The following is a 27,277-nucleotide window of genomic DNA, read 5'->3' on the forward strand; positions in this document are numbered from 1 at the left end:
AAAACAGTAGGAACCTCTGATACTTCAGCCTCTGATACTTCTGATTCTTCAGAAGATGTATGTAAGCAATTATGAACTGTGCGTAAAAGTATCTTATGAATCCTCCATTCCTGTGTATGTTTATTGATAGCAACTAATCAGATGGTGTAATTTACTATAGGAAAGCAGTGCTTTTGCTGACTGCTCTGCTTTCTCCCCTTTTCCCAACAAGTAAGTCATCCCTTCCAAAGTTTTTACATTTTAAATGCAAGGAAAAATATGGATCTAGGAACCCAGAATACACAATGCAGCAGTTCCTTTCATCAAGCAGTTCCTTTCTCACCCCTCCCCCCCCAATTTTCTGAAGTGCTGAGATCTGAAGGAAGTCTGGAAAAGAGAGAACATGAAGTGCTTTCTTAATGTTTTTCTTGGAGATTATGTCTTTAAGTTCCGTTTACACTTGCATAATCAAACGTTTTCATACAATAAGAGTTTTTTCCTACAATAAGGGAGCTTCTCTGTCATATCTCCTTCTAACACAAAATTGGGCATCTTACAACCCCCACCCTAATACAATGGATTGTTTACATAAAGCACAATACAACATTCATAAACTCATTTCATTCAAGAATTTGAAACCAGCTTTCATTATTTTGAAAGTATCAGTATGTCATGATTCCAGACTCTACGCTATGCAGTCACAATGCTATTGTTCTGTCAACCATAATAATCCTTTTGTTTTACAGAGTACCACTTGATTCTCACAGACATCACAAAAATGCAATAAATTACCATCCTATTCCATGTACAGAACACAATTTTTAAAACCACATTTAAATATTAACATATTTAAAGTGGGAAGTAGTTTTAGGGAGAAAAGACATGCAGGAGAAACAAACAATTGATGCCCGAAAAATCCTTTGAAAACTGGAAGACTGCGCTCAAGGAACATATTATTTTTCTGACCTGTTTCTTGTACACAATAGGTTCTGCATCAGGCAAAGCCAACCTTGCATCAGCTGCCCTCTTCTACCAAATTGCTCCATCTTCCTCAGACTGGAATATGAGGTAGCATTGACACATTCACCTTACTTCAGAGCAGAGCCAAACTTCACAGTTTCAGGGAACAAGAGATATATGTGGATGTATCAATGCCCTGAAACTTAGTGGTAAAGCAAGGATCCCAAATAAACTGCAGAACAAAACTGGACTTCTCAGAAATGTCACACAGCCATCCACCACCACTGATTGATTGGTATGATTGGCAGGAGGTCTGGTCTAGAGGGAAGAGCCTCCGTTAGCCCTTAGATAACATCAGAAGATCGCCAGTTTGAGGACACTGGCAGCTCCCTGAACAGCTGAGAATGGCGAGACCTTGAAGCAGCTGACAAGCCGAGCTGAGTGATTCCACCTGCTCTTGGTGTGAGCAAGAAGCGTCTTGGCTGACCTCCATGCGAGAGATGGAGCTGCTTGTCAGCTTGCGTGGGAGAACTAGAGGCCAGAAGTGAGATCAAACCAGGAAGATCCATTCTGAAATGTTGTCGGTTCTTGAAAGAGAGAACCTCTATGATTGTAAAAATTCCCTTGAGGGATTTAGAAACACCTGCCTATGTAAACCGCCTTGAGGGCCCCCAAAAGGCTTTTGTCCAAGGGTATTCTAAATGCCTGCATCACCGCTGTGCAGTCTTGCACTGTTTGAGAACAGCTATCCTCAGTTCCACCAGATGACCATTTATTTATCAGTTTGCAGACCGGAGTTTCTGCAAGATGTTCTGCAAAGCAGAAATGTTGCTTCTGCAGTATCACTACTACCTTTATAAAGGTTTGAATTGCTTTGCAGAACCATTAGACAAAGAGGGACAGACAATTTGTTACTATAGACAGATGCCCTAAAAACAGAGTCACAAAACCTGGGAGAGGTTAATCACTGTGCTCCAAATTCTTCCAGCACACCTGTGGAGCTTTTGTAGCACTCCAATGTTCTGTGGCAGATCAGCTGAAAACTGCTGATCTAGTCAATGACTGCAGTGATATTGAAATAGCTTTCAAAAACAACATGCAGTTAAATTTTATTGTACTAATACAGGGGTGTCCAAACCCTGACCCAGGGGCCACTTGCGGCCCTCAGGGGCCCCCAATCCGGCCCGCAGAGAGCCCCCAGTTCCAAATGAGCCTCTGGCCCTCCAGAGACTTGCTGGAGCCTGAGCTGGCCTGACACAACTGCTCTCAGTGTGAGGATGACTGTTCGACCTCTCACCTGAGCTGTGGGATGAGGGCTCCCTCCACTGCTTGCTGTTTCACGAGTGTGATGTAGCACTGGCAGTGAAGGAAAGGCCAGCCTTGCTTTGTGCAAGGCCTTTTATAGGCCTTGAGCTACTGCAAGACCTTCATTCATTCATTCAAGTTCCATCTCTAATATATTAATTTATGTAAATTTATTCAAATTTAAAATGTAAATTAATTATTTTTCCCCCTGGTTCCCGACACTTCCAGACAGATGATGTGGCACTCCTGCCAAAAAGGTTTGGACACCCCTGTACTAATATAATTAGATAATGAAACATCTTAGGCTACTTGTATTGATTGTATTGTATTGAAGTTTTGATTGTTCTGCATTTATTTGCCTTTCCTTCCTCTCCATGTGCACCTTCAGGCTTTCTTGCCCCATATTTTCAGCTAAAGGCCTAGACTTGTAACGATTACTCTAGCTTTGCTGGCTCTGTGTTATCTCAATGGTTACGTATGTCCATGCTTTATCCACCATACCACTTCTCACCTGTATTCAGTTTCATGTTACAAAATAGCTTTCTAAAATGCCAGTTTGGCACATCTGTAGTAAAACTATCTAAAACTCTTTTAAGCCAAACTAGAAGTACTAAACATTTGATGCCCTAAAGTTAATACAGGACGAGAAAAAGAAAACTTAGCATTTAACAACATTGATTTTTTTTTCTGAAGTAAGAAATCCTTTAGAAGAAAATATATGTAAGAATCCCCCCCCCCTTTTTTTTTTACAACTTGTCCTGCAAACAAGCAGTTCACACAGTGGAGCAGATCACTATGCTGAATGCCTCAAAGTGATGTGCGATTAAATTGGAATTACTGAGGAAACCAAAACACTCAAAGGACAGACGCCTTTAAATCTTCTGTGGCTACCCTGGTCACACAGTGAAGGATGCCAAAAATTTGGCCTCAGTGCCTTTTATCTTCTGGAGTGCAAGCTGTGGTTGGTAAAATCTCTCACCTCCTCAGTAATATCAGCCCAGGAGCTTGGCAAAATAAAAATATCAGCTGCCAGGTCACTTGAACAATGCCATTGTGTAAACCAGACTGTTGTTTAAAGTTGTGCAGTCTTTTAACCCTTCCCCTTTTGTAGCAGATGTTCTGGATAAAAGTTCACATTAAACTATTTTAGGTTTTTGAAAATGGAAAATAATAAACTCTTTTGTAGTTAAAATAACGTCTTTATAACTCTTGTGCACTTACATCTGCAGTTTCAGTACATCTTTCAAAAAAAGAAAAAGTTAAACATGTTTGTGTTTTTTTTAAGTATTGCCCAACCAAATGTTCAGTTCTCTACAGCAGGGGTCTCTAAACTTTTCAGCCAAAGGGCCATATCAAATATCTGGCACAGCGTTGAGGGCCAGAAAAAAATTAAATATAGAATTTAAATAAATACATTAGAGATGGAACTTAGATGAATGAATGAATGAATGAATGAATGGGCTCAAATGTCCAGGATTTCTCCAAGCACCAATACAGCCCAAGAAATAAAGCACACACTTAAATGGACCACCCCACAAGCACAACCAGCTGTGTTTGGTCAACTGGGCCAGAGACTCTCAGAGGATCAGACCGGCCAGGGGCCGGATAGAGGCTTGCTGCGGGCCACATCTGGCCCCCAGGCTGGGGTTTGGAGACCCCTGCTCTACAACATCCAGTTCATTACATCTATAAAATAAATGCTCCTAGTAAATCGTATTATATTTAATAATACAGGTCCAGCCTTGTTATAGACGGATTTTTTATACATGGATTTGACTCAGCACGAATGACCCCTGCAAATGAGAAGGAATGTGCTGATCCCTGGAAAAGGGGAAAAAATGCACCCCTTTAAAATCATAGTTTTAAAAACTGCTTTTTACTGTTGCAGAGAGACAGTCATACAAGTGACTACAGGTATAACCTAAGTAGCCACAGATTTTTCTATATCAAAGCTGATGAGAAGGTCCCTTTAAATTAAAGGAAAACAGTCATTTAATAATGCCAGAGAGGGCAGCTGGCTGACAGTCCATCAATCATTCTCTCTCCAGGCTTCCCCCTGAGCAGTGAAACAAGGCTAAATGGCAGCGATTATCACCTTCTCCATTCTTTTCCCCTTGCTGGGGCTCCTGGTGAAAGGAAGGATTGCTACCTCCTAGTGAGCCTAAGCTCCTGGAGAGAGACTGATTGACTCTGTGTGCATTTCAAAAGGTCAGCAAGGCTGTTTTTAAATCACTGGAGGAAAGAGATTTTGTTTTTTAAATTGATTTGCTATAGTGCAGCTTTTACCAACCATGTGAGTTCTTGGAACCATCCCAAATAATGAGTCTCAACCTGTAGAAAATAATCCACTGCCTTCTCTCTTAGATCTTAAACTTCTAAGATCTTCTTATTTCTGCTGTAATTCCAGGAGAGCAGGAGATTTAAAAGGAGACTAAAGGATAGTTCTCTTTGGCTGCAGTCCTAACCACGCTTTCCTGAAAGTAAGCCCTATTGAACAAAATAGGACTTACTTCTGAGTAGACCTAGTTAGGATTGTGCCCTTTGTCTTCTCCATACTCCCCTTTTCCTTACTTTCTCTAGTTCATTCAGTTCCATTTGTTCAGTTTACTATGCTGGAAAATAACATGACTAAAATAGTAATCTTAGTTAAAGGGAAGCAATATACAGCACACATCACATTTTCAGGGCAGTCTGGTGTTGGGATCAGCATCAACAGGCAGCTCTCAAAATTCTGGCTTGGACTTTTCACTGCTGACCCCCAAGGAAAAGGATCAGCAGCAGTTTCACATATCACACACACACAAATTTCACTATACATCTTTTAGCAGAAATATAAGGTCCTCATCAGTACATAATTTGAAACTTCAGTCCATTCATATTTCATGATCAAAACAGGATCATCCACGTCAAGAAACTAATAAATTCTACTCACCCTAAACTGCACTCCACAAATACATAACACCAAGAAGCTATGAAGCATCTGTGGCTCTTATTTGATTATCTTATGCCTCTTTCAAAAATCTCAGAGCAAAAACCTCTACTAGGCCTTCTGCTGGATCCACACTCTGGCGTATCAGTGGTTGACTCCAAGCCCAGTCTTTAATTCTAAGCAAAGAAATGTCTCAGCTGTTCTTGTCATTTTTTTTTTTTTTGAGGTCACTCTTCAGACTCCATGGGGTCTATTTCTAAAATCACCCTGATTTGGGACCCAGATATTGCAATATTGGCCAAGTTTCCAGTTTGTTCCAGGTAGAGAGTCTCAAACACCTCATTTAAATAATGCTCAAAAGGTTCAGATATAGCTGCTCCCCTGAAGGAATTCTAAACACTCATTTCAACGACAGAAACACTAGCACCTGTCTGGTCTCTTTTCTAGTAATAGTCTGCATTTACATCTTATATTACATGGTGGTTGGCAACCTTCAGTCTCGAAAGACTATGGTATAAGCCTACAGCACCCGATATTCCCAAGCGGTCTCCCATCCAAGTACTAACCAGGCCTGACCCTGCTCAGCTTCCGAGATAAGACGAGATCAGACATGTGCAGGGTAACAGTTGCCCTTTTTCCATTTGCACAAATGCTTAACTGCTCAAACACAAAGTGGCAGAGAAGAACTGAACAAAACAACTCAAACATTCAAGCACTTTCCATGACTAACACAACCATTGGGAAGTATGCCTTCGGCACTAATGGCTATGGTTAACCACTACTTTATCCTTTCAAAAAAAAAACAGGTTACAAACATGTGATTGCTCTGTGCTTATGGATGAGATTGCACAGTCTTATAAATAAGTATTCTTGGAGAGATGTACCCCCTGCTCTGTTCATTGTTGACCCATTCAATGCCTACTCAGAGCTGAGAGCCAGCCATCATTTCCTGCAGGAGTCCCACCTTGCTGGGGGAGCTGAACTCAGGACCTTGCCCTCTGCTTCCACAATATACGTTAGACTTGGAAGGGGAACAGTGGTGGTGTCAGGTCATCTTGCCCTGCAAGGAGTGCCTCACACAGAGATTGGCTACTACTGTCACTTGTCAACAGGATGCCAACTGGGCAAGAAAGACCAATACAACTGCCTGACCCCACATGGATGCTTAATTCACACATACAAGTGGGCCCGTGTTATCTGCAGGTTCGGTACCAGCGAATTTCTTCAACTGAGGGTTCCAGACCCACAGGGGAAGGTCCACCTGGGCCGTCTGAACACAACCAGTGCTGTGTTCCAGTTGTGCCTGGAGGGTGTTCTGACCTAACTTTCAAAATGCTTGTTTTGGGCAGAAACTGGAAGACATTTCTAAGCTCTTATAAGGCTTTCTTGGGCCCTCCCCAACCCTCAGAATGCTGCCCAAATCCACATATTTCAACATCCGTGGATTTTGGTATCCATGGGGATTCTGGGAATAGAACCTCCATGGATAATGAGGGCCACCTATATTTCCAAGTGACATTTTAAAGAAGTGCTTACCACTCCATGAGATGCATATATATATGCATATATATAGTATGTATGTTTAAAAGGAGTCAAAGAGAGAGAACATGCATATACCTTGGTAATCAACACAGAGATATAGAGCAAGCTACTGGCCCTCAAGGCAATAGGAAGGGAAAGAGAAAAGGAGGCAAAAAATTAAGGCAAATGTCAGTGATTTATACTCAGCAGTGATAAAGTATAAGGTTGGACTTTAGTTGTTTTTAAATTGACTGAAAAAAATATTTCTCACCTAAATCCAAAAAAAGATCATCTTCATTTTCAGTTGGCTGACTCACATGATCCCTATAAAACTACAAAACAAACGTGAGTTTAGATTATGTTCCTGGTTGTGCTCCATAGTAAACTAAGCTGGAAAATTTCAGAACATGATTTATTTTGTTCAAAGCACTTGCTTGTCTTGTTTTTTTCAGTACACCATATATTAATGTCCAAAGAAAATATTCATCATAAAAGTAAAAGATTTCCCAAGTAAGCTTCTGTCTCACTTCCCAAACATCAACGAAACTAGGGGATTTTATAACACAGTCATTACCTCATCCATTGCTTTGGGCCACTAGGTTTTCAGAATAATGCAAACAAGAAGGTCTTTTGACAGGAAAAAACACCTCTGATTGTGGCTAACTCTTTTCTTTTAAAGGCAACAGGTAAGGAAGCAAGAGTCCCAGAATTCAAAGGCTGGTAGGTAAACAACTTCTAATTCCTTTTTAAAAAAACCAAGAAGCAGACAATGCAAACCACAGAAGACTAGAGCCACCTGCTCCCCATTATAGCCTAATTCACTTCTCATTGTAATTCAGAGACTTGGGAGCCTCCACAAACCACGCCCTTGTTGGAAACAGGTGCAAACATATTGGCGAGAATCCAACAGAAAGGTAAACCCACAAGATCTGTGCTAGAATGGAGCCTCTGTCTGAAATACTATAAATGAAAGAACTTTTAGCCAGTGTTCTTCAACCTTGGGGTCCAGACCCCAATGGGGTCATGAAGACTCAGTGCTGGAATTGTAGCAACTTATGGGAATGAAATAGGCTGAAGACTACTGGATTAGAGCATCACCAGGTAAAGGGGGAGGCATCTGCTGTACCCCTTCAGGTACCAGAGATTGTGTCCCAGTCCTGCTTAGGTTCTTATCAACTGTGCTAAAATAGCTGTCAGTAGTGCCAGGTTTCATAGCAATTCTTTTTGCTCACTCTAATAAGAATATCTGGTTACAGTGAACAGTACTGGGAGGGTCTTACAGGGGTGGGGAGTGGGTGGCAATGGGGATGGCAAATAGGGTCCTGGTAGGGGAGTAGACTCAACAGTGGAGTCCCCAGACTCATACTGTATTTATATATTGGGGACATGGCATGAAAAAGGTTGAACCCCTGCTCTAAGCCTTAGAAGCACAGAGTGATATCTTGGGTCAGTGGAAGGGCATGTGCTTAGCATAAAGAAGATTCCAGATTGGGTTGGATAAAAAAACCCCTAGCTGACTCCATGGAGATCAGCTGGGGGCAGGAAGGATCAATGTAAAAGGCAGTTCCATTATAAATCATATATTGGACCTACTAAATGAGATACTAAAAGTGGCTCCATTTCACCATAATTTTTTCAGAGCTCGCTGCATTTTTCCTCATTCAGACTACACATTTGCTCTGAATCTGAGACATGGTTAGTTACCACCACAGGCTTCTAATCAAAGAAATAAAAATACCAAAGGAGAACAACTGCAACCATATAAACCCCTTCATTCATGGAGGTTGATGATACAGTATGTACTATCACAAATGATCACAAGAACCCTCACTTTATGTCCCAAATCAAAAAGTTAACTCCTTCCCTGTAACTTTCATACTCAGCCATATTGTCTGGCTGCTGTTTTAAACCAGTTTCAAAACACCTTTGTTGTTGTACTTTTGTTGAAATGAGAATAGAAAGAAGCTTTACTTGGCAGACCCGTTTGCCAATTTTATCTTTGATTCTGGAAGGTGATCAGATGCCAAAGCAACAGGTGTGGTAAGGAATGAAAACCTCTGTAGATTTTAGCTAATCATATACAGATAATGAAACTGTACCATCACATCTTCATTTTTCAGAGATGGTTCTTCAGATACAAAGTCCACAGGATCTGTTTAAAGAAAAGTTGGTTCTCCCATTAGCCTCCAGTAGCAGACTATGCAAGTTCATTCTCCCTCTCTTCCCCCCACACCAAAAGGGGGAAGAAGATACACAAACATTGAACAATGTTCTACGACAATCTGCACTACTCCCAAAGTAGCATGCCTGTGGTTGAAATACTAGATGGTTCTACAGTAAGCTGTTGTGTTATTTTAATGTTCTAATTGTAAATAAGCTCTTTTTTTCTTAAAGGGGCATGCCGTGAAAATGCATGTTGAATCATAAAGCAGCCCTGCAGATTAATAAGTACTTGTCGAACAGCACAGACTGCCACAGGCAAATGACAGCGTACATGAGATTCTGACTTTATTAAAAGAAAAGAAAAAAAGAAAGGCAATTTCATGCATTTTAAAAACTAGCTCTTTCCCTTTGACCACAGGGAACAATTGTGACTGCATTATTATTTTGCTTCCTGGCTCCTTTTCAAAACTGTGGACAAAGGACACAGTGCACCAAATCCATATTTAATTCATTGTTTCCCCACTGCCAAAGAGTGCCACTATTATGAGTGAGAGGCATGAATATTCTGTGTTGGTGCACATTTGGTACAATCCTCCCTCCTCTGACCTATGTGGTTAGTTAAAATAAATATTGTTGTCAAAAAGAAATGAGTAGAGTTTGCTCCTAGTTATTTTAGTTATTTTTATCAATTCATTTCTCTGTTTGTACCATGGGATGCAAATCTGTCTTCAGTTTTGAGATACAGGGTGCAAACCTAACCCACTTTCCAATACTGACATAAGGGCAATGCAGTTCTGAGGTAAGGGAACAAACATTCTCTTACTTTGAGGAGGCCTCTGTGAGTGCCACCCAACTGCAGGATGCAGCATATTGGCACCCATTGGCACTGTTATGCCAGCGCTGAAAAGTTGGTTATGATTTGGGCCACAGTGTAATGGGGGCTTCAGGTGCTGCAGAAAAACAGGGGAGGCACAACATGAGTAACATGTCACAATTTTTCCTTCCTACATAATGTCTAAGAACACTCCTGTGATTCACACACCTCTTCAAAGAATGGAAAATACACACATTCCACAACTTGTGGAACTGCTATATTTCACTCACACACACACACACACACACACCAAAAGGCTCAAGAACAGCCTTCAGCACTGAAAGCAAACAGCAGCATTGATTGGTCTGTATTCCCTCATAAAGATCAACTGATGAAGCGTTTTGTTTTTGGTGTTTATTTAATGTCTCTGCTTTGTGTTGTAAAACTGCAGCAAAATCCAAAAGTCACTTGGAGCATGCAAAGCAATTCTGAACATAGCTGCTGTAAGTATCAATTTAATATAATTTGTATATTATAAAACAAGAAGTCCCTCTATGACTCAAAGCGTATCAACCATGGGCACATGTGTTTTTGCAACTCGTGTTTGTTACATTTCATATTTTATCTGCATCATAAACCAAAGCACCAATGCCTTCTGTTCAAATGAAATACTGCCCCACATTCAAGTGTCATGTGCAACATAATCTGATGTCCATTTACTCAGAAGTTGCACTTACTCCCCTTGTAAATGTTTTGGACTGTGGTCTTATTTTGCATCAGCTTCCTGACCCATGTACTTGGAGCAAAATTAAGCACTCGAGTATACAATTTTTTTCATACATGGGGATATTCTCTGGGTACTGAAAGCATCAATCAAGTGAGCCACTGACCAGGCTAAAGACTAGACCTTTCATAGCAACCCACAATTCAACCCACTGTGGGGACTTTTCAGTCTTTCTTCTGTAGAGAGATTTGCATCTAATGCCTATCTTCTGTAACCTAGAAACAGCCAACTGGCGCACCAGCAAGGCACAAATGTGTTCAGATTCACCATCCATATCTAGCAGGCAGAACACTCATTTCATTATCTTTCCTCCACTACAGGCAACCCTCCCAGATCCTGGCTGATGCGCCTTTGCTTCCCAACATCTGAAAGCCTGCAGGTGGCGTGCTGAGTCAGAACACCAGCAAAGCACTAAAACAAACTGCAAATGACAAGTTGCTATCAGCACCGGCAGCAGCAGTTTTAAACATTTCCAAACATGAATACATTTTTATTGCTTTCACACCATATGTACCAACCAGTCAAAAAATAAGGAAAAGGAGGAAGGATCCGAATTTGAGAGAGTAAAATAGATGGGTCCCAAGCAGAGAAAAACATTAAATAAGACTAAAATAAAAATCACTGGTGGACATAGTAATAAACATTACCATCCAAAGAACTGTCCATTAGCTGTATTAAAATACTTCCGAGTACTTTCCCTGAAGATTTAATTCTAGACCCAAACTGTTCTTGGCCATGGATCTGCCTCCAATCTTCTCTTGTAAAGGACTCGTATAGTAGGATATTTTAATTACTGCAGGGCGCTAGGTGGCTGGGGGTATTGAAGCAAAAGTTCAGTTTTTGGTTCTTCATGGCCCTCCCATTCACATCCTGATAGTGTACTGTGTTCACTGTGAATATTCCTCAGGACCTGCCCAAGACCCCTTGGCACCTGAAGTCACATGCCAAATGCCACCTCCCTTACCTGGTGATGTGTCACCCTGGTCCTCCCACTTCCTGGATAGTAAAAGGAAGAGGATGTGCAGGAGAAGAGGAATACTACTCTAGCCCACTACTCTCTTCTTCTTCACACTGTTTCTTCCACTCTGTCCCCCTCTTCCTTTTACAATCCAGGGAGTGGTAGGAGTAGGAGCAGTGCAAGAGAACAGATAGACAGAAGTCTATGCCTGAGGCATCCACTTGGCATCATGGATCGGACTGCCTGGTATTACTTACTGGGACAATACTTGTTTTGAACACTATTTGTATGAGCCACCTCTATCAAGGGGGTTACTTAAAAGTCTTTGCAGCTATGCTACAAACTTCAGTGCCCAGGCAGCTTGAGAAACATTGTCACTATAATAGTAAGATCTGGGTTTTCATTTCAGTGTACAATGTGCCTTCTAAAATACCTTTCACTTATCTTCACAACAAGCCTGCATATACTGTAGATTAGGCTGAAAGACAACTGCCTTAACTGCTAAACAGCAAAACGTTGAATAACATTTATAAGAGAAATGCTAGCATCCCAAATTGCCTGTATATTGGACAGTCCCTCAAAGGCATATAAAACAAAAGCTACTCCAATGAATTTTGTGTCCCTAATTTGACAGTGAATATGGGGATAATATTGCATAAAAACTGAAAGCCTCTACCTTCTGCAGAAACTGTAGAGATGCAAGGCATTTGCAGTCCTCCCAATGTCTCAGCTTGCTCTGGAGTAAGAGTCTTTAAACAAACAAACAAACAAATAAAATTGTGATCTTGTTGAATGACTGTGTGTATATAATATACAAATTATAACACAGATTATAACCATTTCTATCTCCAGTACAGCAAATGCCACGCAAAGTCAGCTGGTATACAGAGGTTCTTGCATATACAGTATATACAGAGGTCCTTGACTTAAGCTGATGCATTCTTACTGAAGCTGAGCAGGTTTGGGTTTGATCCTTGATGAGAAACCACCTGGGAGTCCTTTACAGACGGTCTCAGGTTTCCCTGCTAACTGGAAATGAGACATCTTTCCAAGTGGTGTTTGTCTGATATTCAGTAGGGGGAGAGTAACTGTCCCTTTTCACCACAGTGCAGTGTCTTTTCTGATTGTGAGCCCTTTTGGACAGGGGCCCATTCACTGCCCAATCCTGAACAGTGCGCGCCGGTTTACCGCCACCATAAGGCACATTTGTGGGCCCAACCACCGGGCAAGCACCAGAGCTAGCCCAGCGCTGGCCAGTGCTGAGTTAGTGCCGGGCAGACACCAGAGCTCCACTGCTTGGCAGTCACGCAGACTGCCAAGCAGCAGAGAGATACGTGGGGACGTGGGGGAAGGTGTTCCAGAGGGGGGGGAGGCGGGTAGAGGACGGGGAGGAGGCGTTTCAGGGAGGGGGAGGCGGGAAGAGGGCGGGGAGGAGCAGTGCCAGGGGAGGGGGCAGTGTGGGAGGGAGGTGGAACTGGTGGAGCTTCATTCACTGCCCGACATTGAGGTTCTTGAATCTCTGCAGACCTTTGGGTCAGCGGAGAATCACATAGCCCCACTGTGGGGCTACTCGCTTTACCCAGGGTAAGGGAGTGTTCATCCACTTCCCCCAAGGAGCCGCCGGTGGTTGCCCAGAGTGCACAGGATGCGGCGGCAGCAATTTTCGGCGCCACTGCAACCGCACACCCCAGGCAGCTAAGGATTGGGCTGTCTGTTAGTTGACTTTCTATGTAAACTGCTTTGTGAACTTGTTTTGTTGAAAGGCAATATATAAATATTCTTAATAATAATAAAAATTACCAACATGTAAAACCATGAAAGAGGGACAGACAACCAATAGTTTTCAATAAGGGGTTAGAATAAGGAACTATTAAAGCTGCTGAAATGTGTACAGTAAATTTCATATTATGAGACTTGCACAGACGTTCCATTACATGCAAAACATTAAAAAATGACAACAATATAACCACCAGTTCCCTTAGGGCATATTTGAACTACAAATTTAAATATATGAAAGTGTATAGCTTCTTCCCGTGTCCCAAGAACTGTAGCTTTACCGGTGTTCCGTAAAGACTGACCAAGAGCTTATATGACACAAATTGATTAAGCTATATAAGATGTAGATGTGAGGAGTGTGGAGCAGTTATATGGGCATGTACCCATTTGCCCACAAAAGGCTATTAGTCTCTCCACTTGACTGATGGAAAGTTAGTGCCTTTTGGAAAGCAGCTTTCCCTTTTGGCAGGGAGAACTGGAATCTTCAAGATTTTTGTATAAATGTATCTATTTACTAGTTAAGGAGGAAAAAGTCTGAAAGTACAACTGATGCTCTATTCAAGCATAACTACCGCAGTTACATAAAGCCCCCCCCCCCAAACAGCTTCTCTATTTGAAGTCTTTCTAGCCATCTTTGCTTCAAGAGGCAGAAAAGGAGATTTGCCACAGATCCTGTTTACTAAAGAGGCTGCATTTTGGTAACTTCAAGGAAAGCCTGGGCTCCTCATCATATTACTTTTTCCTCAACAGCAAACAAGCCCTATGAAAGAAAAAAAATAGGGAAAACTTGGAGAAAAGTAAGATGTTTTACTTTCATTTTGCTGCTGAGCTCCACAGTCAATAACCCTGAAAGTCAGAGTTGCCTGCTCGGACTTCCCATCATCCTTAGATGTCAGGATGGATTCAGATGATTTGGAGTCAAATAGCAGAACCACTTAAAAGCATAGTACATGATGCCTGTCATGGCAGAGATCATCTCAAGTTTCCAACAGAGGTGGCCATGCCACTAAAAGGCATGAAACAACCGCCTCAAGTAATCTTATCCATCGAAAAACTACAGCAAGTTGTCAGTTCTTTAATTAATCTGGTATGGGCTGAAGGTCAAGGGGATTCTTTCATTAGGTGGATTGCTGGGAATCCATTGTGATCAATTGATGTTTCTTCAGTGGGAATGAATGGTTAGGTCCTTCTGTGTGCTTGAATGAAATAAACCAGAGGTTCTCACACATTCAGCACCGGGACCCACGTTTTTAGAATGAGAATCTGTCAGGACCCGCCGGAAGTGATGTCATGACCAGAAGTGACATCATCAAGCAGGAACATTTTTAACAACCTTAGACTGTAATCCAACCCACACTTACCCAGGAGTAAGTTCCACTGGCTATCATTGTTAAAAGATTATACATAGTAGCTTGTTAAAAGTACAAGTCTGTACAGGTTCCCAAATGCAGTCCCATACTATGGTAGCATCAAGTCTAATATACTAAAAATAAAATGATGAAATGAATGGGGACCCACCTGAAATTGGCTCGCAGCCCACAGTTTGAGAAACACTGAAATAAGCCATAAGAGTTTGGTGGAAGTGCCAGAACCAATAGCCAGAACAGTTTCGGAGTGTTGGGGAATAGCAACACTGAGTAGTATTCATCAGTTGAGGGAGCATTTAGTTCTCTGCAGTGAAATTGTATGTGGTCCCTTTAATGGTCATTGTAAAGGGTGTGACTTTTGCTGATTCCTCTTTGCATATATATAGCTTCCTGTTTGCTAACTTTTGCATTACAGAAGAGTGTATCTTAGTATCTGTTTTTAGCTATTGCTTTTATCATACTTGCATACATCCAGGGGCAGCTATTTAGGGCTCCTGGTCCTTCAATATTAAGAATCTTGATGTGAGTAAAGTGTAAGTTTCCTTTTTTTAGTCTTAATCTTTGGCCTGAGTTTCTTTTTTGTGCCTTGGTTTGCAAGCAGCCTGGGTAGAAGAGCAATAACCTTTTGCCCTAGTCCAGGGGTCTCTAAACTTTTCGGCTGAAGGGCCGCATCAAATATCTGGCACAGTGTCCAGGGCCGGAAAAAAATTAAATATAAGTACATTAGAGATGGAACTTAGATGAATAACTGAAATGAATGAATGAATGGGCTCAAATGTCTAGGATTTCTCCAAGCACCAACACAGCCCAAGAAATAAAGCACACACACTAAAATGGACCCCCATTCCCCCACCTCACAAGCACAACTCTGGTTGTGTTTGGTCAACTGGGCCAGAGGCTCTCAGGGGATCAGAGGCTGGCTGAGGGCCGGATAGAGGGTCTCCGCGGGCTGCATCTGGCCCGGGGTTTGGAGACCCCTGTCCTAGTCCAACACGGAGATGGCGCCTAAGGTGCACTGGGAGGAAGTCCACCATAGGTCAATATAGAAAGGCAGAACTCAAAGGGACTTACCTCTGAGGAGACATGCCTAGGATTGCACTGTTAGCCAAGTAGTGGGAGGCTATACACGATTGCTGCCCCATGCAGTTATAGGCACCATGAACTTGCAGTGCTCCGCTGCTATTACATTGCTTCTAGATATGTGAATCTATCCTCAGAGGCCTGTCTGCTGGAAAAGATGGGCTGCCAAGTTCGAAAGACCATGCACCTACATTTTGCCATCCGATACTCAAACTAGAGTCTTTGGATAGTGGAAGACAGGAAGGAAACAGAGCATTTCAGACCAAACCAAAGTCTGGAATGCCACATTCCAGGGAGAGCTCATGGCCCAAGTAGAGGAGATAAGGACCTCAGCAATTGTCTCAGTTCTCTCAAATTCTAAACTTCCACTGCTTAATTAATGTCTGTTTATGGTCTCTTCCAAATTCTGAACAGCCTGTACTACTTGTCTGCCCAGGAAATCCTGTTTATTCTACATGCTATGGACTCCTCCAGACACTTCCTAGTCATTTGCTTGAATTGCACAGTAGAAACTATATTGTTGGGTCTGGCATAGCCGAATTCTTTTTCTTAAAATATGCAAACTGCAGGAAGTACCTGATTGCACTGCAAAAAGGGAGCCAGCCAAACCAACGTGTTCTACTTCTATTCGCTTATGAATGTCACAGCTTTTCATTACTGTGACATTAGCCACATCTGCAGCTGAGTTGAAACAACGCTGGAGATGGATTTTACAATGCTGCAGACTGTTTCACCAGAAGACTGAAGAATCATAGTATCCCAACTGAATTTAAAGAAATGGTTATGCTCCATAGCAATTTCATTTCACCGTATCTGTGCCAATGAATTGGTAGAAAGAAAATTCTAATGAGTCTAGTTGAACTGTACTTGCTACTTCCTTGGGAACAATTACTTCTAGGTGAGCATCCAAGGAGCAAACTCTGCTTGCTTATTTTTGCTCCTTAGCTGTTCACAGAAAACGGATGAAAACTGGAAAATTTCTAACACTATGTTTACTGCTCTCTGTGTCTTCCTCATTCAATCAGTTACAAAAAGCCTCCCATGACAACAGCATCTCCAGCCACTATCGCTTTGCTTGTGCTCCTAAGTAAAACATGCTTCTGAGGATACCTGCTGCCCTTTGACCTGCTTGCTGCAGCACTGTGGGCAACAAGGAATATGTCTGTCAGCACTTTTCCAAGGGCACCAAGTCAACAAGAAGCTGTAATGGTGGCAGAGGGGGAGAGATCAGCTGAAAGGGAGAATGGGGCAGGGAATCAGAAAGGGGCAATAGGAGCACTCCTGTGCTTGAGTGCTTCAGCACCGGAAAGTTCAGTCTCCGAAAGTCTTTTTTAAAAAAGTAAACCACTCTAAAAGAGTTTACAACATGGCACCAGGAAGAATTGCATTTTCCCTGTGACCAACATTGAGCTCTTCACACAGGGGAAATGTAATATTTCTATAGCAGAAGTGCCTTCCTGGAGAAAGGTATTCAGGAGTATATAAAACATGTGTGCATTTATTATGCTTTTAAAAGAAAAAAACAACAGAAAGGCCTTCTGTCTGAGTGAGGCAAGGACTACACAGTCTTAGGTAAAAGTTCTCTTTGTTCCATATTCCTGAATTACTTAGGGAGGTGCAGTGGGTGGGGGGGCAGGTGAGGCAGAGTCTCTCCCATTGGGGGTCTTTCAAAAAGCGCCGCCACTGTGTAAGGCATCCAAGCATTCATAACCCACACACTCTGCGTGTGGGTTGAGAGTGCTTGGGCACCTCACATGACAGCAGCGCTTTTCAAAGGACTCCAGTGGGGAGGCTCTGCCTCACCTGCTTCCCCACCCACTGCATGTCCATGGTATTAGTGATAGGAGGAGGAAAGCTTCCCAGATGCACAATAAAAGAGATAGGCTCCTCAGTCAATGGTTAAAGGGCCTCCATCTCTGCTCAGCTCTTACATATTCCATGTATAGCAGTTGAGTTGCTATACAAGAATGAGTTCCAATAACAGAGAACATAAATACTAGGAAGCTCTGCTTGGCTTCTTCATTGCTTTCTCTGAAGGAAGGCCTTTAGGGAATTCAAAATCTGATTATTGGTGAACTTTAACGTGGCCCTTTCTCAGATGCTTTCTTTGGTGTATAAGTTGCAAGACTGCTTTGGTTTTAATCCATTTCTGCCCACCCCACAGATAGACACATTTGATCCCTGTTGCATATATGCAACATTGGGCAGAGATGGCTTAAACTCTTTAATGTTTTGTTTGGTGCTGTAAATTTGCTTTCATCTGAATTTCCGCTACCAACCTTAGATGGGCAGGAGGTCTGGTCTAGAGAGTAGAGCCTCCATTTGCCTGAAGATAACATCTACAAGGTCGCTAATTCGAGGCCACTGGTACCGTGCGACCTTGAAGCAGCTGACAAGCTGAAGCCGAGCTATTCCATCTGCTCTGAGCGTGGGAGGATGGAAGCCAGAATGTGAAACCAGATCAGACAGAAACACCTGAATGTTGTGGTTCTTGAAAGAAAGAACCTTCTTTCATTTGTTAAAATCCCTAGGGGATTTAAATAAGCCTGCCTATGTAAACAGCCTTGAATAAAGTCTTGAATAAAGACCAAGAAAGGCGGTATATAAATACCTGTATTATTATTATTATTATTATTATTATTATTATTATTATTATTATTTTGAAAGAATGTCAGGCAATAAATCTTTTAAGAAACAAATAATTGATGACTGATCCTCCACAGTATTTTGTGTTGATGTTGATATTTTTCAGCTCTACAGCAAGTGTAAATAATTTGGTCCAATGCTTTGTTTTTGTTAAATTAAACAACAGCCATGGAAGTTGGGAGTAGAATCAAGGCTGTGGCATGCAGGAGACGACACTGAAACCTTTCCTGCTGCACCACAGCCCCAACAAAAATCACATTCTGAAGTTGCTGACAGGCCCAGGATGCAATTTTCATTGCAACCACTCACAGAACAAAAATAATTTTTAAAAGCGTCCCCACAGTTCTGTCCTGATCCCTGCTATTGCTTAACTGCTCTTCCACCTTAAAAAAACAAAACTCTTACCCGATTTATCTTGCAACAAACATGCAATGCCAAATCATACATTTTAATGAAATGTGTACTTTGACCATAAAGATATTACATCTATAGAATTCATGCTGAGGACTGATCTGTTATCGTCTGTGTTCTAGATCAACTCTAAACACAATAACTTTTTTTGAACATGGCTTTAGAGTTCTATGCTCCCTCTGCCAGGGATGAAGCTGCTGTAATAAGAGAGGTTACAATCATTGCTTCAGAGGATGTCACCTTGAAGGCTAACAGATTTATTGTGGCATGGACTAGAGCTCACTTCATCAGATGTAATATATCTGGTAGCCTTCAGGGGCCAGAAACTTCTTTGTGTGAAAACAAAAGCTTAATCCTTTGAGTTCTCATCTAAGGAAGAGAGCCACTTAGCAACCATCCATCAATAATAAGGGGATTAAAATTTTCTGCCAAAGAGAGAGAGAGAGATCTGTGTTGTAACTGCTTGGCACTTACCTTGTGAAGAAAATCTCTATCCCAGAAATATTTCCTGAAGAGCTGAATGTCAGATTCTAGCAAATGGTCTGCTGTGCGATTAAATGTCAGAGTCAGAGTTCCTGATGAATGAGCAAATTGTAGGACTGCATCCTCGCCAAGCTCCACTTTAGAAATCTCAAATGGATGGCTGACCTGGGTTCTGAAACGGCACATTCACTGGATCAAAGTAAGAGCGCAGTGCTATATACATGAGCCACAGAAATCCAATGCTGCAACGCCTCAACTTCACTGTATTCCATCATTCCAAAGTCTAACCCACCCAAAGGCATCAGGCAAAAGTTATACAAAACACCTGTGATGAACTCTGTTGCCCTTTACCCACAAATCCAAAAGAAGCCTGTCAAAATTCAAAAATACCACCACCACCATGCTTTCCCTATTATTTAGAAAAAACAGCAGTCCATTTTGTCATTAATGTTGTCACATACAGCAGTCTAAACCAACTGGCAGCCAGCAGGCTTAGTAGCGAGTGTCAGCACAAACAGACTGTCTCAAGGGAACGCTACATTGTTTGAATGTTCCAAACAAGTGAGACATTCATAACAACATGTGTGATAACAGAGTTAAGTCATTGTCTTATGCAAATCAAAGAATGCACAAACTGTATTTCGTGTAATGCCAGGAACAAATGAGCAAGCCTCCAGTACAACAAACATACCACAAAGTTCTCTCAAAAGCGGCCTTCAGCTTCATTCCACAGTCACTTAACAGACCAAGAGCAGAAGTAGAAAAAGCAAATTATCAGCAATCAGCTTAGGGCTAAACCAAATGTTAACCACGGGCTGGTTCAAATAATACTGTATCACCATCAGCCCATATATCAATTACTGTGCATGCTCTCAGAGCCCCTGTATCTGGGGACATTTGGGTCTTTTCCTATAATTGCACATAAGGGAGTCATCCAAATCATCCCTCTATGAGGCTTCAAAATGGAAAAGCCTCAAAGGTGACTGAGGAAAAGCCTCAATACTGAAATTGAAATTTGAAATTGAAATTTGAAACAGAAGACAAACAGGTTAAAGAATGTATGATTCAATGGGCGAAGAATGTGGGTCATGAACTTTCAATGGAAAAATGGGAGAAATTATGGACAAAGCAAATAAAATTTACTCTGAATGTCAGTATTAAGGAAAATGTATACAAGATTGTTTATAGATGGTATATGACACTAAGCAAATTAGCAAAAATGTATGAAAGTATGTCAAGTAGGTGTTGAAAATGTAAAAAACAGGAGGGAACTTTTTACCATATGTGGTGGACATGTTCTGAAGCAAAAAAATATTGGTCACAGATATATGCACAGATATGGTTGATTTTGAAAACAAATGTACAATTGAAACCTGAAGTATTTTTTTGTGCATGATAGATAAATATGTGGGGAAAAGATGTGAAATTTTGTTCTTATACCATACGTGCGGCTAGAATACTTTATGCACAATATTGGACAACCACGGCTATACCGTTGATGGAAGAATGGTGGACTAAAGTGATGGACTTTGCAGAAATGGATAAACTTATGACTTTACTTACAGAGAAATCAACAAAAACCTTTATGAATCACTGGAAACCAATAATTGCTTTTTGCAAGAGAGAGAGAGAGAGAGACTAAAGATTAAATGAGTTCTGGACTTGAAGGTTAGTCATAACAGGGACTGTTGGAGATACAGCATTTGTAAGGGTGGAAATTTAGATCATTAATATAAATGCAATAAGTAATTGGAATTTTTTGGCTTCACTCCTGCTACACTCTTAGAGATATTCTATGTCAGTGGTTCTCAAACATTTAGCACCAAGACCCACTTTTTAGAATGAGAATCTGTCAGGGCTCACCAGAAGTGATTTCATGACTGGAAGTGACATCATCAAGGAGGAAAAAAATTTTTAACAAACCTAGACTACAATCCTACCCACACTTACACAGGAGTTAGTCCCAGGATGAGGTCTCTTGTTATCTGGTGTGCTCCCTGGGGCATTTGGTGGGCCACTGTGAGATACAGGAAGCTGGACTAGATGGGCCTATGGCCTGATCCAGTGGGGCTGTTCTTATGTTCTTATGTTCTTATGTTCATTTACTATCATTGTTAAAAGCATATACAGAGTAGCCCAGAGCTTCTCAAACTAGGGCGTTGCAACACTCCAGTCTGAGGGCCCTGGATTTTTTCCCATAAGGCAGCAGTTTTCAAACTCTCTTGGAGAGTTTGAGCTGCTCTAAGTTCTTTGGGGTCTCTGATCCAGATCAGAACTTCAATGGGAGCAGTTTTGCTTTTCAACCCAATCTTCTGTTTGAGCTTTTCTTCCGCTTATTCTCGAATCTCCACAAATACCGCATGTACTCACAGTCTTTCCACTTAGTCTTCCCTCTAGTGTCCAAAGGGCCAAACTAGGTATGGTATTAATCACATTGGACGCTCCACGTTTGTTTTTGTTAACATTATTCGTGGTCACGCTGCAATAATTTATTGAAGTTTACCAATGGAAGTAGCCATTGAATTTACCTTCTTTGGTTAATATTGTGTAATAGGCCATAGCACTTACCTGGAGAAAACATCGACAAGTCTGGAGTGTCCATTCTGTAAAGCCAAGTCTAATGGTGTGGACCCATCTTCGTTAGGCAGAACGATGGCAACTGTGCCACCTGGCTGAGACAACAGGAACTGGGAAAGTTTAACCAAACCCAACCTCATTGTGAGATGGAGGAGCGTTTCTTTGTGCTTAAGTTCTAAAACAGAACAAAAGATAAATGTATGCATTAAAAATCACCTACTATGTTTTTCTATACTGCATGCGTAGTGTTAAAAATAACTGTATGCCACAAAAATCTGTGTTTATTACAAGAGCAATAGCTACAATTGCATCCATTTTGGTCTCCGATGAGATCACCACCACCACCATCCCAAGTGGCTAACAATAAATTAAAACAACCTGTACTAAACTAATAAAACTAAATTAAACAGTATTGCAGCAACAGTATTGCAGCAGTATTGCAGCAACAGAACGTTTAAAAAATCTGAAGCAAAAACAAGTGTTACACCCACCTTCAGCTGGGGTGTATCCTTGGTAATGCACAGTCAAAATGAAGTTGAGGAAAATCTGGATCACAACAGTTCAGGCAGACAATGGGTGAAGCCAAACAAGTTTGGCCAATCACCTATATGAACTTTATGTACAATCCTAGAATACACGTACAGCCTGTTCATCCAGGGATTTTTCATCCACAGATCTGGCTCAATGCAGGTCCAGACTTGGCTCTACCTGAGCCCTCCGAAGGGGACCAGAGCACAGCTCCAGTCCCTTCTGGAGGGCTTTCGGAAGCCCACAGAAGCAGCACGTGTCTGCCCACTGCTTCTGCAAGCTTCAGCATGGCCAAAGAGGTGAAAAAACTGATGTCTTCCACCATATTAGCATTCTGAGACCTGGGGAAACCTTCCAGACGCGTCCCCCGACTCAGAATGCCTTATATGGTGAAAAATGTTACTTCTGGTTTCCCTTGTGAAAACCCTCGCCTTATATATGTCTTACACAGAATGTCTTATATGGCAAAAAATGCTACTTGCGGCTTCTCTTGTGAAAACCTTCGCCTTATATATGTCTTACATAGAATGCCTTGTTGTTGGTATCCTTCAGTCTCGGAAGACTATGGTGTCACGCTCTGAATGGTGGTTCTGGAACACAGTGTCCACTCCAGTGCGCGAAGCCTGGGTAAAGTAGGTATGGAGGATAGGCTGTTACCCATGCAGCAAATCCCCCCTCTCCACATTGCTGAAATGGTCCAATGGAAAGGCAGAGGCCAATACGGTTGATTCCAGCGGCGTCGCAGGAGTTGCCAGGACGTGACTGTGTTCAGCCATGAACTGCCTCAGGGACTCCGGCTCCAGATATTGCCTCGAGGTTGACTCCTGAAGCCTTTTCCATAACTGGATGTAGCCACAAGGCAGTGGAGGTTTGGGATCAGAGTTTTCCTTCTCTCAGATGAGGTGCCTTCCCAGGCTGACGAGTCTCATCTATCCGGTGGCTGTTTAGTCGCCTCTTACGACAAGTTTATATGGCGAAAAATGTTACTTCCAGTTTCCCCTGTGAAAACCCTCGCCTTATATATGTCTTACATAGAATGCCTTATATGGTGAAAAACGTTACTTCCAGTTTCCCTTGGCAAAACCCATGGGAAACCGGAAGTGGCTTTTTTAGCTGCTCCGGACCATTCTGAACCCTGCAAAGACAGCAGGCAGAGACATGCTGCCCCTGCAGGCTTCAGAAAGCCCTGTGGAGGGAACCAGAGTACAGCTCCAGTCCCCTTCGGAGGGAGAAAGGGGCAGAAAATAGCAGATTTGATTATCTTCAATTTTTAGTATCTGCAAGGGGTCTGAGAATGAATCCTCGTGGATACCAAGGCCCCACAGGTATGTCCCCGAATCTTCTGCAATGCACATGGTTCTATGGCTGACTTGCAGAGGTTCAATGAATCAACGTAGAAGGCTTCCAGAAGGGATATTTTGATAACTATCCAAGTCTTCCTATATTTAAAACTATTGAAAGTTGTTTAGTAGTCTCCGCTTTATCAGGTTAACTATAAGGTTATTTTTAATGCATAAGAATCCTAATGATGCTGTAAGACACAAACCATGCAGGGAGCATGTACACTGCCATTTTTTAATGCCTCTTTTAAACACAGTGACTATACCTGCTTGTTTTTTGTCCTTTGACCTCCCTCTTTTTCTATCCTTTTAAAAATACAAATGGGAAGATCAAAGGACATTGAAAACCCAAATGGAACAGTAAAAAGGCCAGAAGGAACCAAATAGTGTTGCTATCTTTAGTCCTAGCCTGCCATTTTCGAAAGCAAAACAACTGGCATGCACTAGTTGCTTGGAAATTTTCCATACATAACATTTTTATGATGCTCATCACTAGGTTTGTTTGCAGGAAACACATATTCAACTTCTGGCAGAGCTATGAACCTCACTAGGCAAGGCTTTGGGGAAGCCACCTCCTTGCAGGGTTATTGTGAGTTTAAAATGGCAACTCTGAACTCTTTGTTTTCTAAATAAAAAAACTGCCGTTGCACACATCTAAAGAAAGAGTAACCCTAAGTAATTAGTGGAACATGGTTCCATGTACACAGACCTCCAAAAAGAAACTTCACAACCATAGCTTGAGTTCAGGACTACAGTTACCCACAAAAGACAGACCAAAGGGTGAAATCCTAACTAGTTCTCATCCACTTGCAGTCAAATTCCAGTTGCAGCCAACACTCAAACAATCCCTCAACCAGGAGAGAAACAAATATCAATGCCCTTAGGAAGAGCCAGAAAGCCATTAGCTACAGATGAAGGGACAGCCCAAGACCCCTCTGGTACCTGAGGTGGTGTGCTAAATGCTGTCACTTTATCTACTAATGTTCCAGCCTCTGCTCCTTCCATTTCTTGGATTGGAAAAGGAAGAGAGGGATGCTGTAGAAGAGGAAGCGTGGAGGAGAGCAGAGTGATAGGCTGGAGAAGGGGTGTCCAAAGTTTTTGGCAGGAGGGCCACATCGTCTTTCTGACACTGTGTCGGGGGGCCGGGGGGGGAAAGAATCAATTTACATTTCAAATTTGAATAAATTTACATACGTTTACATAAATGAATATATTATGGGTCCCGTTAGGGAGAAGGGCGGGATAAAAATAAAGTTTTATTATTATTATTATTATATTAAAGATGAACTTATATGAATGAATGAAGGTCTTTCAATAGCTCAAGGCCTATAAAAGGCCTTGCACAAAGCAAGGCTGGCCTTTCCTTTTCTACTGCTACTGCATCACAGACGTGAAACAGCAAGCAGTGGAAGGAGCCCTCATCCCACAGCTCATGTGAGAGGTGAAACAGTCGCCCTCATGCTGAGAGCAGTTGCATCCGGCCAGTGTGGGCTCCAACAAATCACCAGAGGGCCAGAGGCTCATTGGAGACTGGGGGTTCCCTGAGGGCCACATTGAGAGGCCTTGAGGGCCACAAGTGGCCCCAGGGCCAGGGTTTGGGCACCCCTGGGCTAGAGCATCTCCAATGATCACTTAGCCCATCACTCTCCTTCTACTTCCTCTTCTGCTCCTTCCCCCTCTTCCTAATTCAATCCTAGGAGTAGGAAGAGGAGAAGCAGCCAAGTGAGTAAACAGATGGAGAACATAAGAACATAAGAACAACCCCACTGGATCAGGCCAGGAGATGGACACTCCTGCCAATCTGCTGCTCAAATTGGATTACTCTTTTGGTCTTGTGGGTGGGCTGGGCTGTACAGAGGTTGCTAGTACTTTTAAGATTATCTTGTTGCACTCCCATGCATTTGTGATCAGAAACACAATTTAAATGTTCTTTTGCCCAATGCAGAAATTAACTGTTATGAGAAAGCAGATGTACAGTGAACCTTCTAACAATTGAATGGCACTATGCAAGTCTTTCTGTGGCATGCACACAAATCAGGAGGAAGCTACTGCAGGTCTCAGCATCCCAAGTCCTATGTCTGAAGCTAGAAAGGCACTCTTCGCACCATTTTTAATTGCCCCTGCAGGCATACTAGAAGGAGCATTACTTCACCTGGCAAAAAGGTAAACGGATCCTAGATAGGGAATGGATGTCAAGAAAGGTCCACAAATGCCAAAAAACAAAGCCAAGCAGAACATTTTAAGCAAACAAGCAATTGCGCCCATTCTTCATTCATTTCACTTCCCAGACTCCCACTCAGTTCAGTGGGAGTTTGAGACCACAATAAATGTAGGATGAGTTTGTCAGCTGAGGTGTATTGTAATTTTACTGCATTTTGTTCAGAATGCTTCCTTTTTCCTCTTTGGAAGACTTCAGTCTATTCATTGTTAGCTCTTTATGCAAAACAAATGGGCTGCTTATTTATTATAGTGAAAATTCCATCTCAATGCTAGTTGGCATTAGGTGCTGTTTTCCCTAATGCCCTCCCACCCTTCTATCAAATTATCTTGATTGTCCTTGTTCTACATGCAAGTAATCCAACACTGTTACTTGTCTAAAAGGCTCTTCCTAGGATTCTCAGCCAAAAGCGATTACGCCTGCATCTTTTTCATCTCTTGCTATTCAGTTTTTATGACGTTGTACTCTTTCCAATGCCAAATCAGGGATGTCCAACATGTTCTGCACAAGCATAGCAGGCCATTGTGTTGCTTTCCATTTTGCTTGCTCTCTGTCTGTGTCCTTTTAGCCTTCCACTTGTGAGCATGGCCTGAGGCCCAGGAAGCTGAATGGAAAGCAAAGAAACATACACAATAGACTTGTATGAGGGCAATGAAATTCCACTAGGGTGAAGTGCTGAGTTTCACCCCACGCTCCCACACTGAAGCCAGGAACATACCATATGCTAATGGAATCAAAGCTTTGCAATTTCACCATATAGGACTACTTCAAACTGGCAAAAATAAATGACAAAGGGCACAACCCTAACCACGTCTACTCAGAAGTAAGTTCTATTTTGTTCAATGGGGCTTACTCTCAGGAAAGTATGGTTAGGACTGCAGCCAAAGTTAAAGATACATCATTAAATGAAGCAAACCATTGTCCCATATGAGTTTCCTCAAGTCTTATGATCCTGATCTCTGACTTGCTTCAATGCAGGGGTGCCCAAACCCTGGCCTGGGGGCCACTTGCGGCCCTCACGGTCTCCCAATCCGGCCCTCAGAGAGCCCCCAGTCTCCAATGAGCCTCTGGCCCTCAGGAGACTTGCTGGAACTCATGCTGGCCCAACGCAACCACTCGCAGTGTGAGGGTGACTGTTCGACCTCTCACGTGAGCTCCCTCCACTACTTGCTGTTTCATGTCTGTGATGCAGCAGTGGCAGTGAAGGAAAGGCTAGTCTTGCTTTGTGCAAGGCCTTTTATAGGCCTTGAGCTACTGCAAGACCTTCATTCATTCATATAAGTTCCATCTCTAATATATTCATTTTTACATAAATGAATTCAAATTTATTCAAATTTTAAATGTAAATTAATTCTTTTTCCCCCACCACAGTGTCAGAGAGATGATGCGGCCCTCCTGCCAAAATGTTTGGACACCCCTGCTTTAATGGAAATTCAGT

General features: G+C 42.1%; 1 protein-coding gene across 1 annotated transcript in view; it reads right to left on the reverse strand.

Moving 5' to 3' along the window:
* Nucleotides 1-27,277, reverse strand: part of ARHGEF28 (Rho guanine nucleotide exchange factor 28) — a 139,008-nt gene that overhangs the window by 58,593 nt on the left and 53,138 nt on the right. Inside the window, exons 4-8 of the mRNA XM_066612545.1 lie at nt 21,745-21,928; nt 19,168-19,348; nt 12,090-12,162; nt 8,794-8,846; nt 6,966-7,026 (exon numbers count right to left, since the gene is read on the reverse strand). Of these exons, the coding sequence (XP_066468642.1) occupies nt 6,966-7,026; nt 8,794-8,846; nt 12,090-12,162; nt 19,168-19,348; nt 21,745-21,928 (552 nt within the window). The remainder of the gene's footprint in view (nt 1-6,965; nt 7,027-8,793; nt 8,847-12,089; nt 12,163-19,167; nt 19,349-21,744; nt 21,929-27,277) is intronic.

The sequence above is a fragment of the Tiliqua scincoides genome, chromosome 2 (assembly GCF_035046505.1).
Source record: "Tiliqua scincoides isolate rTilSci1 chromosome 2, rTilSci1.hap2, whole genome shotgun sequence".
NCBI lineage: Eukaryota > Metazoa > Chordata > Lepidosauria > Squamata > Scincidae > Tiliqua > Tiliqua scincoides.